General features: G+C 40.6%; 1 protein-coding gene across 1 annotated transcript in view; it reads right to left on the minus strand.

Moving 5' to 3' along the window:
• Nucleotides 1-3,244: 3,244 nt before the first annotated feature.
• Ca5b (carbonic anhydrase 5B) overlaps nt 3,245-13,499 on the minus strand; it is a 55,575-nt gene continuing 45,320 nt past the window's right edge. Inside the window, exons 6-8 of the mRNA XM_004671468.3 lie at nt 12,504-12,566; nt 11,316-11,471; nt 3,245-3,861 (exon numbers count right to left, since the gene is read on the minus strand). Of these exons, the coding sequence (XP_004671525.1) occupies nt 3,682-3,861; nt 11,316-11,471; nt 12,504-12,566 (399 nt within the window). The 3' untranslated portion in view covers nt 3,245-3,681. The remainder of the gene's footprint in view (nt 3,862-11,315; nt 11,472-12,503; nt 12,567-13,499) is intronic.

The raw sequence follows: 13,499 nt of genomic DNA on the forward strand, positions 1-13,499 counted from the left end.
CCCATATTCATTCATTCTCTCTCTCTCTCTCCTCTCTGTCACTCAAATAAATAAAAATGTTTTTAAAACTTTGTATGTAAAATTTTCATATATATGTATATATGCATTATAAATTGTGAACAATATGTATTGATCATAAAGCCCTCCTATTATCTTCTCATTTGCCCCTCCCGCATCCCTTTTCCATTGAACCCCTTCAAGAAGTTCTTTATGTATTATGCACATTAAATCTTTATATATGACTTGCAAATCATTTCTCCCATTTTGTAGCTTGCATTTCCACTTGGTTGATTGCTTTTGTTGATGAGCAGAAGTAACCAACTGATGTAACCCTCCTTCCATTTTAATCATCTCTATGTGTATAGTTCCATAGTGTTAGGTATATTACTCCAATCTTACCTTGAAAACTAGATGACTGCATATTAGTAAAATCTTCTAGTTTTTGATGCAGCATTGAGTCTGGATACAAAGCTTACAGGCAGCTGGAAACATTCTAACAAGCAAGAGCAACAGTGATATGAATTTCTCAGAACATGTATAATTAGAGGTCTCCTCAACTATTCTATAAATATGGAGGTTTAAGTCAGTTACATGGCTTGCAAAGAACCTTGACTAATGAATAAATAAAGCAGGGAATTTTAAAGAGAAGCTAAGAGAACTCAATCACTGTGGAAATATTATCATCTATCAGTGTAAACATAATGTACACTAATACTATAAATGATAGACTGTTACATTACCAGTCTATCAAAACAGATTTTTGTAAATGTGCCAATAAAGAGTTCTATGTTCTAGGCATGTTAGGTATTTTCATTAAAATATGGACTAGGCAGACCAAATATATCTCTTGATGCAATGGTGCCATGTCTATTATGGAGGAAACCAAATGCTCTCTAATTGGACTGGAGGCAGGCTCCACAGGAGGGATATTATGGCTAATACTAAAAAGCAAATCAAAAGACAATGGCTGGGGAGGACATAAGCCCTATAATTACTACTTTTGTCCGTGTAAATGGATATATTATGCCCACCAAACTGTCCTCTAAATACTTATGTTTATGCCCATATGTTAATGTCACTCTCACTTTTGATTAAGAAGCTTCTCTTTTCAGATGGCAGTGACCACTGAGGAGACTCAAAACTCACCAAAATGCTGGAAAGAAATGACAGTAGGTTGTTCATTACTAAATGAAACATCTCTATCAGACCCTCCAAAACTGAGGGACCACTGCAGATGAGGTAGTGTAAAAATGTCAGAGCCAATGTGAGTGAAGCAATTCTTTGCAATACTGTCCTCCAGACACAAAGTGGCTGTGGTATGGTATTCATAACCTCACATGGGTTGATGCTATTTACAAAAGACATGCACAATAAGAAGAACAAATGATGATATCAAAATAGAAGAGACACTAGTTGGAAAGGAGGAGGAATTCAGTGGAGGAGAGATTCAGGAGGGAGAAAAGGGAGGATGGTGAGAGGGGATAATAATCATGATATGTATGGATGTTGTCAATAAAAAGTTTATAAAAATGAGCCAGAGCCAGGCGTGGCAGCGCACACCTTTAATCCCAGCACTTAGGAGGCAGAAGTAGGAGGATCACTGTGAGTTCGAGGACAGCCTTGCGTAGAGTAAGACCCTACCTCAGAAAAACAAACAAAAATTATGGTCTGTAGAAATGGCTTATTGGGTTAAGGTGCTTGCCTGTGAAGCCTAAGAACCCAGGTTTGATTCCCCAGAATCCACATAAGCCAGATGCACATGGTGGCACATGCATCTGGAGTTCATTTGCAATAGCTAGAGGCCCTGACATGCCCATTCTCTCCCTCTCCCCCCTCTCTCTCATAAATAAATAAAAACTTTTTAAATGTTAAAAAAAAAATGTAAGGGCTAGGGAGATGGTTCATCATTTAAGGTTGCTTGCTTACAAAGCCTGCTGGTATGGGTTGAATTCCCTAGTACCCACATAAAGCAAGATGCACAAGGTGGTGTGAGCTTCCAAAGTTCATTTGCAGCAGCAAGATGTTCTTACATGTCTATATATACTCTCTCGTGCTCTTCAATTAATAAAACAATTTAAATATTCTGCATATGCTTTTCCTATATATTCCCAAGCCTTTCAATACTTGAACTTCTAAAATTCAAAGGCATCAAGCTATAGTAAAATTACTTTTTTTATGTTTACAAAAATATTTCTATGTCACACATTGATAATAAATAGGCATATTATATGCTAGTGATGCCAACTAAAGATTAGGGCAAACGTACTCATTAAGAATCTTAAATGAAAGATTACACACTTGTGTTAAGAAAGAAAGTATATCTAAACCATGGCTAATATTCAGTTAGGAGCTACCAGCCTGAGCCCCACAGAAGTTTTCTGAAAGATCTATATTTTTTGTGGTTAGTGCCTATACCTTTAGAAGTTGTTAAATATGTTGATTATAATCCCTACTTATCACTCTATAGAATCATTCATGGACAAACATTAGAAGGTAGCCAGCTGAGTGTAGCCAGTCTAAGGATCCTGGTTTGAGGTGTGATACCCCAGGACCCACATAAGCCAGATACACAAGGTGACCCATGCATCTGGAGTTCATTTGCAGTGGCTGGAGGACCTGGTGCACCCATTCCCTCTCTATCTGCCTCTTTCTCTCTGTGTCTGTCACATTCAAATAAATAAATAAAAATAAACAAAAAATATATTTTTTGTTTATTTTTATTTATTTAAGAGCGACAGCAAGAGAGAGAGAGAGAGAGAGAGAGAACGGGCACGCCAGGGCTTCCAGCCACTGCAAAGGAACTCCAGACGCATGCGCCCCCTTGTGCATCTGGCTAACGTGGGTCCTGGAGAATCGAGCCTTGAACCAGGGTGCTTAGGTTTCACAGACAAGCACTTAACTGCTAAGCCATCTCTCCAGCCCACAAAAAACGTATTTTTAAAAATGTCAGATATAAAAGCACATTACAATTACCAATAGGTAGCTAAAAGAGAAACATTGTATCTCCTGCTGGTATTTCCTATGATACATACTATTATTAGTCACAGAACAAATGTTTTACCAAACAGTTCTCTTCAAAAGCAGATGAAGTACTCCTCAACCCATAACTGCACACCTAACCTATCAATGATAGCGTGAAACTGGCAGCTCCAAATGAGAGTAACTGACTAACACTAACATGGTAAGGATGGGAGAGTCTGACCACAAGAGGGAAATTGTTAAATAAAAATCACAGAACTCATTGTTTTGAATTAAATTCATGTATTAGGCCCCATCAGACCAACACAAAACCCAAGATGGAGTCACTCACACTAGATTTCCACTTTACAAAGCAGAAACTAAACTGTGTATCTGACCTTTTGAGAAACAGATTAGAGAAATTTAACTGCTAAATTTCCCAAGCAGGCCAGTTACAACAGGCATAGTAACAAAGTTTTCTCTGCCTTAATCCTTTCACAAAAATGGTAACCTAAAGTAACCTGATGTTATTCAGTCATTAGTTATTTTCTGTCGTTTTGTCTCCTTGTCTTGTCTTATATGGATAGGAACTATGAAATGACAAAAATGAAACATAAAAAGAAATGTATGTCTGATGATATTAAATGAGGTGGTTTAAAATAGTCTAACATTATTTTAAAAACTAGTATGTATTAAAGCACAATGCTGCCTAGACATGACGTCTTAGGGAGTCACTTGGCTGGCTGCTGGCTTGGGTTTTGCTTGTATGTTGAGCACATAATCATGGCGGAAGGAAGAGCGGACAGTGCGATTCATCAATGGCTGAAGTGGACGGAAGTTGTCCACCATTCTTTTCTCTTTCTCCCCCTCAGAAGTAAAAAGCAGGGTCCGAAATTGCTCCAACTAGAAACAGAAACCAGAAACATAATTTCAGTAGAAAACCAGCACAGGAAGAATTGACTGTTATGACTTTCATTTTTATAATGCCAAAACATTTTGCCTCAAACTGGATTCAGAAAGAGACCTTACTTCTCAGTGAGATGTCTCACCTTTGACAAGGAGTCACATGCCATGCTGGTGCCATGGTTGCATGGGGAGGAGAGCAGAAGGAACTGGTGAGTTGAGCCTAGGCACTTAGCAACAGAAGAGTGGAGGCAAAGACCCCCCATATTAGCCATTTACCAAAGATTACCTATTTCATCTCTTTGATTCTTAGGAAACACATTTTTTTGAGGTAGGTTCTCACTCTAGCCCAGACTGACCTGGAATTCACTATGTAATCTCAGAGTGGCCTCGATCTTCCTACCTCTGCTTCCTGAATACTGAAGTATTAAAGGCATGCACCTCCATGCCTGGATGGATACTCATATTTAAATAAGCAAAATAGCCAGGCAGATAATAAAGGAAAGGAAAGACCTGGCGTGTGTGTGTGTATACATGTGTATCTATACACAACAACAGCATATGTGTGTGTGTGTGTGTGTGTGTGTGTATATTAGACAAATATTTATTCATTTCCTTTTTATGTTTACTATTATTAACAAGATGTTTTATATGGATACATCATGTGTTGGCACCCTCTTTTCCCATGCCCCTGCCCCCAATCTGTTGGGGACGCTCCTCAGTAGGGTTACAGGTATTCCCCATGGGGTTGTACTTTATGCATTGTGTAAGCAGTAGTCAGTTATTGTTTTGGGGGGGAAATGCCTCTGGGAATGATGTCTCAACCTGTGGCTCTTACAATCTTTCTGACCCCTCTTCCACAAAATTCCCTCAGCCATGGTGGGTGAGTTTTAAATATACTTCAGTGATGAGCTCTTAGAAGCCTCTGCTCTGGTAGGTGTTGCGTATGCTCGGGGTCTGTACCCTACACCCTGGCGCTGATTATCAGGAACAGCATGGAAGCAGTACTCTTGCTCATCTCCCAAATTCCTCTGTGAAGACAGCTGTGGCTTGGCTGAAGTGTGAGGGGTAGTTTATCTCCTCTAATCTTGCTACCTTCTAAAAAAGAAGAGCGGATCCTTTAATGGAGAGTGAAGTCAGAATAGCTTAAATGGGATAAGCATTATTAATTTAGGGGGGATTTGATGTATGTAGCCCCTCTTTTAGCCAAAAACTAGTGAGAGTTTGACACTGGAGAACATAATCTTTGTCTCCATAGGATTCTGATCTGGTTCCCAATTCCAGATATGGGTTCCTTTACACTAAACGGATCTCTTAGCCAATTGGAAAGCTAATGCTTACTCACTGAGGCTGTGTGCCACTATTGCACTGGTATTTACATCACATCAGGGTGTTTGCTTCTGGGTAACTTAGACCTCTGGTTGCTCAGACTGTTGTTGGCCACTTTCCCCCAGTGTCTCATGTAGCTCTGTCCAGCACTAGACAGGCTTTTTGGGGACTGGCTTTCTTCTAAATTCCAGCCAGGTCTCTCCATGCTCTGTGTCAGCAACATATGGTGTCTTCAGCAATCGGGTCTTAGCTATTGCCTCAGGCAAGTAGTCGAGTGCTTTGACAAAAAGCTGTCTTGATTGGGGGAACGTATATGTCTCTCTGATCAACAGCTCAATGTGGGTAGCAACCAATCTCTGATATTGGGAATTACAGGTCAGAGACAGAAAAAAATTATTTTAAGCTTAGGCTTCGTCCCACCCGTACCAGAGCCCCACTTTTCTGGTACTCCCCCCTTACTCCTATTAGGGTTTATTTGTTAGGCTATCTCCAAGTATAAAAGTTTCCATGGTATCAGCTCATTTTGGATTTAATTTAGTGTTTGTTTCCTCCCTTTCCCCTCCCCCACAAAATCTTTCCATCCCTATTGTCTGGGCCTTGAGTTGCCTATCAGGTATGATAGCAACTCAAGCAGGTCCAGGTTAGGAGCCACAGATAGGTAACACCATGTGGCTTTGTCTTTCTGTGATTGTGTGAGTTCGTTGAGTATGATCTGTTCCAAGTCTGTCCATTTTTCTACAAATTTCATTATATTGTTTTTTCTTACTACTGAGTAGAATTTCATTGTGTAAATGTACTACAAATTTGTTATTCATTCATCCAATGATGGGCATCTGAGTTGATTCCAATTCTTAGCTATAATGAATTGAGCTGCTATAAACATGGTTGATGTACTCTGTACTGATGCATGGACCATTTAGGATAAATGCCCAGTAAGGGAATAACTGGGTCTGTTGGCAGCTCTATGTTCATCCTTTTCAGGAATCTCCAGATTTATTTCCATAGTGGTTGTACAAGTTTACACTCCCACCAGCAGTGTATGAGGGTCCCTCTTTCGCCACATCCTCACCAACATTTGTCATTGTTAGATTTTTTTAATGATTGCCATCCTTACTGAGGTAAGGTGGAATCTCGTGGTTATTGTAACTTGCATATCCTTAATGGTTAGGGATGTTGAACATTTTCTTAAGTGTGTGTTAGCCATTTGTAATTCTTCTGAGAACTCCCTATTCAGTTCTCTGCCCCACTTGTGGAGTGAGTTGTTTGATTTTTTTATTGTTTAGTTTTTGGAGTTCTTTGTAGATTCTAGATATTAGACTTCTGTCAGTGGTATAGCTGGCAATGATTTTCCATCTTCTCAAGTCCTCCTCAATTTCTTTCTTGAGTGTTTTTATGTTTTTATGGGCTATCTGGTCTGGCAAAATCAGGAATGAACAATGAGAGATCCTCTCCTCAGACAAGATGGAAGGCAAGAACTGACACCTGAAGTTGTCCTCTGACCTCTACATATTCACGCAAATGAACACATATACACATTTCATACATATACCAAAAAAAATTAACTAAACTATTACCTTAAAAAATGTATAATTGGGCTTGAGAGATGGCTTAGCAGTTAAGCAGTTTGCCTGCAAAGCCAAAGGACCCAGGTTTGATTCCCCAGAACCCACATAAGCCAGATGTACAAGGTGGCACCATGCTTCTGGAGTTCGTTTGCAGTGGCTGAAGGCCCTGGCATATCCATTCTCTCTCTCCCTGTCTCCCTCCCTCCCTACCTACCTCGCTCTTTCTCTCTGTCAAATAAATAAAATAAGTAAACAATTTTAAAATATTTTAAAAATGTATAATTGGCCTGGAGAGATGACTGAGCAGTTAAAAGTGCTTTCTTGCAAAGCCTGACAGTCTGGGTTCAATTCCCCAGTATTTACAGAAAGCCAGTCACACAAAGTGGTACATGCAAATAGAATTCATTTGCAGGAGCAGGATACGCTGCCATCCTCTCTCCCTCCTTCCCTCCCCCTCTCCATCTGCCTCCTGTCATTCTTGCTCAAATATATAAATAATTTTTTAAATGTATAATTGGGCTGGGCATGGTGGCACACTCCTTTAATCCCAGCACTTGGGAAGCGGAGGCAGAGGTAGGAGGATCACCATGAGTTCAAGGCGATCCTGAAAACTACATAGTGAATTCCAGGTCAGCCTGGACTAGACTGCGACCCAACCTTAACAAACCAAAAAACAAAGATATAATTGGTTTCTTACTGAACCAGGACATTGTGGCCAAAGCAATGCATGTAGATGTCTTAACCAGCTGTGAGCTGACTCATGCTGGTATGCTCCAATGATGCAAGTGTCTTCTGTGTGATCCATAATGGTACCCACAAGCTATAAATATCTACTGAGCTCTTGTAATATGGCCAATGTCACTAAGAAAATTAATTTGCAATTTAATTTACATTTATGCCTGTTTAGATATAAATTACCAGGTGTGGCTCATGGCAATTATATTGCATGGCACAGTGCAGTAGTAAAGTGGTATGGTGATTTGAATATAAATATCCCTCATAGCCAGGTATTTTAAATTTATTTATTTATTTATGAAAGAAGAGAGAGAGAGAGAATGGGTGTGCCAGGGTCTCTGGCCACTGCAAAGAAACTCCAGATGCATGCATCACCTTGTGCATCTGGCTTTACATGGGTACTGGAGAATCAAACCCAGGTCCTTAGCTTTGCAGGCAAGTGTCTTTTTTTTTTTTTTTTTTTTTTTTGGTTTTTCGAAGTAGGGTCTCACTCTAGCCCAGGCTGACCTGGAATTCACTATGGTGTCTCAGGGTGGCCTCAAACTCACGGCGATCCTCCTACCTCTGCCTCCCAAGTGCTGGGAATAAAGGCGTGCGCCACCACGCCCAGCTGCAGGCAAGTGTCTTAACCGCTAAGCCATCTCTCCAGTCTGTCTCAGGTACTTTTTTTTTTTATTTGAGAATGAGAGAGAGAGAAAGAGACAGAGAGAAGGAATGAGGGGAGTGAATGAGCACTCGAGGGCCTCCAGCCACTGCAAACGAACTCCAGACATATGCACCACCTTGTGCATCTGGCTTATGTGGGTACTGGTGAAGTGAACCTCAGTCATTAGGCTTCACAGGCAAGCTCCTTAACCACTAATCCATCTCTTCAGCCCAGCCTCAGGTAATTTTGATGAAGCATATTACTTGGTCCTCAGCTGGTGGAGTCTTTTGTAAGGTGGAGCCTTGCTGTAGGGGGGTGTATTACTGGGGATGGACCTTGGGGTTGAGGAGTCTAGCCTACTGTGTGCCAGCTGCTGCTTGATGTTCTCCAGCTACTGTTTATGTATGATGAAGTGAGCCAGGTTTCTCCACCATGATGAAGCTTCCCCTTGAAACTGAGCCTGAAATAAGCCCCTTCTTTCCTCCTATAAGATGCTTTTGCTTGGGTGTTCTGTCCCAGCAACAAGAAGGTGAACTGTAACAAGGAGCAAGCCAAAATATCAAGCTAGTTTTCTAATGTGGCAATAGCCTTGCTTTCTTAGCAACCATGTTATGAAACATTTTATTTCAAGCCAGTCAAAACATCTGTTCATGATATTTCTGTCAGTCAACCTGGATGTCTATATTACAGAGTGGAAAACCGGGGTTGGGGTGGGGTGGGCACAGTAGGCAAATGTGAAAATTTGCTTGGAACAAAGACTTCAGGATAAGTAGAATCAAAAAGGCAAGGCTCTGTGTGACAGGGGTTGTGCTTGCAAATTACACATCTGCCCATTAATTAGGAAGCTGTCCAAGAAGTTAATATCTATTTTGATTTAACTAGTTGTAAAAGATTACGAAGAGCCCAAATACAAATAAGAAGTGAATGGTATGCACAAAGTAGGCTAGATAACCCATTAAAATAGTATTGAATGGGGCTGGGGATATGGCTCAGCCTTTAAAAGCACTTGCTTACAAAGCCTGAAGGTTCCTGGCTGATTCTCCAGTACCCACAAAAAGCCAGATGCACAAAGTGGTGCATGTGTGTAGAGTTCTTTTGCAGTAGTAGGAGGCCCTGATATGCCCATATTCTTGCTCTCACTCTCACTCAAATAAAATATTTTTAAAAAAATAAAATGAGCTGGGTGTGGTGAAGATTGCCTTTAGTCTCAGCACTTGGGAGACAGAGGTAGGAGCATCTCCATGAGTTTGAGGCCACCCTGAGACTACATAGTGAATTACATGTCAGTGTGGGTTAGAGCAAGACTCTACCTCAGAAAAAAAAAAAATTAAATAATTAATTAATTAAAATAAAATGGTATTGAAGATAATGTTTATTATCCACAAAATTCTCTGCACATCCATGAAGTGAAAAGACTAGCATAAAATGATTCCCTTTTGTCACAAGATTTTAGATAGATAGATTGATAGATAGGTGATAGATAGATAGATAGACAGACAGACAGAGACAAAAAAAATAGGGCTGGAGAGATGGGTCAATTATTAAGTCACTTGCTTGCAAAACCTGATGTCCCAGGCTTGATTACCCAGTACCCAGGTAAAGCCAGATGCACAAAGTGGCACATGTGTCTGGAGTTTGTTTGCAGTGGCAACAGTCCCTATTATGCCCATTCATTCCCTCTCTCTCTCTCTCTCTCTCACTCTCTCTCTCTCTCTCCTCACTCTTGTTCTCTCTCTCAAATTAAAAAAAAAAAAATTTACCAAATCCAAAGGATTTACCCAAATAATAATACTTAGTAGTAAAATTATAGGTAACAAGGAATATAAATTATAGGTAACTCTTTTTTACTACTTGTCTATGTTGAAGCATTACTTGAAAATACCTTACATGTGCCACTGGCCCTCTGGTTTATTTCTTAGTGTCATATGAATTTTTTTGTTTGTTTGTTTTTCGAGGTACAGTTTCACACTAGCCCAGGCTGACCTGGAACTCACTAGGTAGTCTCAGGATGGCTTCGAACTCACGGTGATCCTCCTACCTCTGCTTCCTGAGTGCTGAGATTAAAGGCATGAGCCACCATGCCTGGTATCATATGAATTTTTAAATAAGAAGCATAGCAGCAGCGCTGGGTAGATGGCTCAGTGATTAAAAGTGCTTGCTTGCAAAACCTGCCTGCCCATGTTCAATTCCTAAGTACCAATGTAAAGCCAGATGTAACATGTGGCTCATGTGTTTGGAGTTCTCTCTCTCTCTCTCTCTCTCTCTCTCTCTCTCTCTCTCTCTCTCCTTATAAATAAATTAATTCATTAAACATAAGAAAAAGCAGGGCTGGAGAGATGGCTTAGTGGTTAAGCGCTTGCCTGTGAAGCCTAAGGACCCCAGTTCAAGGCTCGATTCCCCAGGACCCATGTTAGCCAGATGCACAAGGGGGCGCACGCGTCTGGAGTTTGTTTGCAGTTGCTGGAGGCCCTGTCGCGCCCATTTTCTCTCTCTGTCTGTCTCTCTCTCTGTCTCTGTCTTTCTCTCTCCATGTCTGTCGCTCTCAAAGAAATAAATAAAAATAAACAAAAAATTTAAAAACAAATAATAAGAACAAGCAAACAGCCAAGCATGGTAGAACAAGTCTTTTAAAAAAAGAGGCCTGGCATGGTGGCACATGCTTTAATCCCAGCACTTGGAAGGCAGAGGTAGGAAGATGAATGTGAGTTCGAGGCCACCCTGAGACTACACAGTAAATTCCATGTCAGCCTGAGCTACAGCGAGACCCTACCTTGAAAAACAAAACAAAAAAAAAAAAATATTTTCTACGGGAATAATAAATCCTAGGATAAAGCAGAAGTATCAGAAGCTCAAGACTAGCCTGTCCCCATCAAAAAATAATAATAACAATAATATCAAGATTTAGCCAGCCATGGTGGCGCACACCTTTAATCCCAGCACTAGGGAAGCAGAGGTAGGAGGGTCGCCATGAGTTCGAGGCCACCCTGAGACTACATAGTTAATTCCAGGTCAGCCTAGACCATAGTGAGACCCTACCTTGAAAAACCAAAATAATAATAATAATAATAATAATAATATCAATATTTGACATCATTTTGTTTGAAAAGCAAACTAATGTTTTATTTTTATTTAATAGAATATATTTATTTAATAAACTGGAAACTGGGCCAATAATGTACCTGCTCATGATCAACCTCTATAGGCTGCTTCTTAATGATCCAGATGACAGACTCTGAGAGGGGTGGGGTCGTCAGAGACCCAGAGTAGGTCCAGTAATCTGGGCAGGTAGGCATCAGGCAGGAAGGGTTGAATGACCCAAACTGCACCAGGGTATCCTGTCCAAAAGAAGGAGTCACTTAGTCACGAAAACCACTCAGGGATCCGAGGACAGTGATTCTCAGAGGATGTCCAGGAACTAACAATGGTCCAAAGGATCTCCAGGTATCCTGGGCAACCTCTGAAACAATCATCACTGGTTAGGGTAGAATCATTCTGTGTGTTTCTGATAGGTATTAAGTTGTGGCTACCTAATAACCAAAGACTTCTCTTTTCAAGGGAAACAAACCAGGAATTATTCTTTTAAAATGAGTATAGGGCTAAGGATGTAGCTTAGTGGTAGAGAGATTGCCTAGCATGCTCAAAGCAGTGAGTTCTATCCCAAGCAGTGCAATGAATAAGGAGAAAGAATGGAAGGGAGGGAAGAAGGGAGGAAGGGAGAAAGGGAGGGAGGGAGGGAGGGAGGGAGGGAGGGAGGGAGGGAAGGAAAGAAGGAAAGTCTAGAATCTTGGACTAAGAAGGGAGAGAATAAGAGGGAGATGAGGATGGATGGAGGTGAGAATCCTGAGAGGGAGGTGGAAAGGAAGATAGAGTAATGATGTGATGATTTCTGGTGGGGGGCAGCTCCTTTTGAATATTGAACATTGAGGAATTCATCATGGAGATTCAACAAAAGATAAGGGTTCTATATGGCCAGGCATCAGGTTTTTGTAGAGCTTTTCTCCTTCCTGTGGGAGATAGCCAGAGAATAGAAAGCTGCTCTGGGTGTTTTCAGAAGGACTTAGAAGGAGCTGATATCAGAAGCAGAGGAGGGGACAGAGTGGGTTCCTGAATGTCCAAGTCCTTAGCAGCATGGCAGCTAGCCCAGAAGGCTCCGGGTCTGCCAGTGCAATCACTCTGCCCTGCAACATGATCCAGGGCTGGGGCTGTCTCAACATAGCATCCTCCATGGCAAATCTACTGCAGTGTTAAAAGAAAACCTTGATACAGTTCACCTAATTGCACTTCCTGATTCAGAAGGCCTTGTCAATATCTGCACTCTGAGATTCAAGCACAAAACAGACTCCAAGTGATGTAGGGGGAGAAATTACCTTATGCTTAATTGATGGAAAAGTATCCACCAATTTCTGTAGCTCTTTATGATGTTGGCCTAGCTAAAAAAAGAAACACAAAATACTTAATACAATGGACAGCTCAACATAGGAACTATACCAAGATAAGAATTAAAATAACCCAATTGGTGGTTACATATAAACAAACCACAGGTGTGAAACTAGATTTAACTTGGTAATTATGAATATTATAAACATTGCTGAATTAAATTAGACTCACAACAAAATGAATGGATTGTCTAATAACAAGGCCAGTACATTTATAGGAAAAGGTGCCTCTGTTCCTATTAAGTACAATTTCTTACATTTAAATTCAAATTGATTGAAATAAATATTAATCTGTACTTTCTCTAACCACATTCTCTCTCTCTCTTTCTGTCTTTGCAGGATATCACTATGTAGCCCACGGTGGCCTCAAACTCTTGATCTTCCTCCCATAGCTTCTCAGTTACTCAGCTTACACTTCCATAGCTTGTGCCTAGTCTGTTGCAATGTGCATTTTTTTTTTTTTACTGTTAGAAATACATTCTTGGGCTAGAAAGATGCTAGGTGGTTAAAGAAGCTTGCTTGAAAAGCCTGACAGCCTGGGTTCAATTCCTCGGTACCTACATAAAACCAGATGTACAAAGTGGCACCTGTATCTGCAGTTCATTTGCAATGGTAAGATGCCCTGACATGGCAATTTTCTCTCTCCTTACAAATAAATAAAAATATTTTTAAAAGATATACTCTCAATAGCATTCGATTTTAACCATTGTTTATTTTTACTAGTGTACTGATCCAAATATTCTTTTTTTTTTTCTGGTTTTTCGAGGTAGGATCTCACGCCCGACTAAAAATTTTCTCTTTTTAGAAAGTCACAGAGTGCTGGGTGTGGTGGCATACACCTTTAATCCCAGCACTCGAGAGGCAGCGATAGAAGGATCTCTGTGAGTTCAAGGCCACCCTGGGAGTACATAGTGAATTCCAGGTCAG

This window comes from Jaculus jaculus, chromosome X (assembly GCF_020740685.1).
Source record: "Jaculus jaculus isolate mJacJac1 chromosome X, mJacJac1.mat.Y.cur, whole genome shotgun sequence".
Taxonomy (NCBI): Eukaryota; Metazoa; Chordata; class Mammalia; order Rodentia; family Dipodidae; genus Jaculus; species Jaculus jaculus.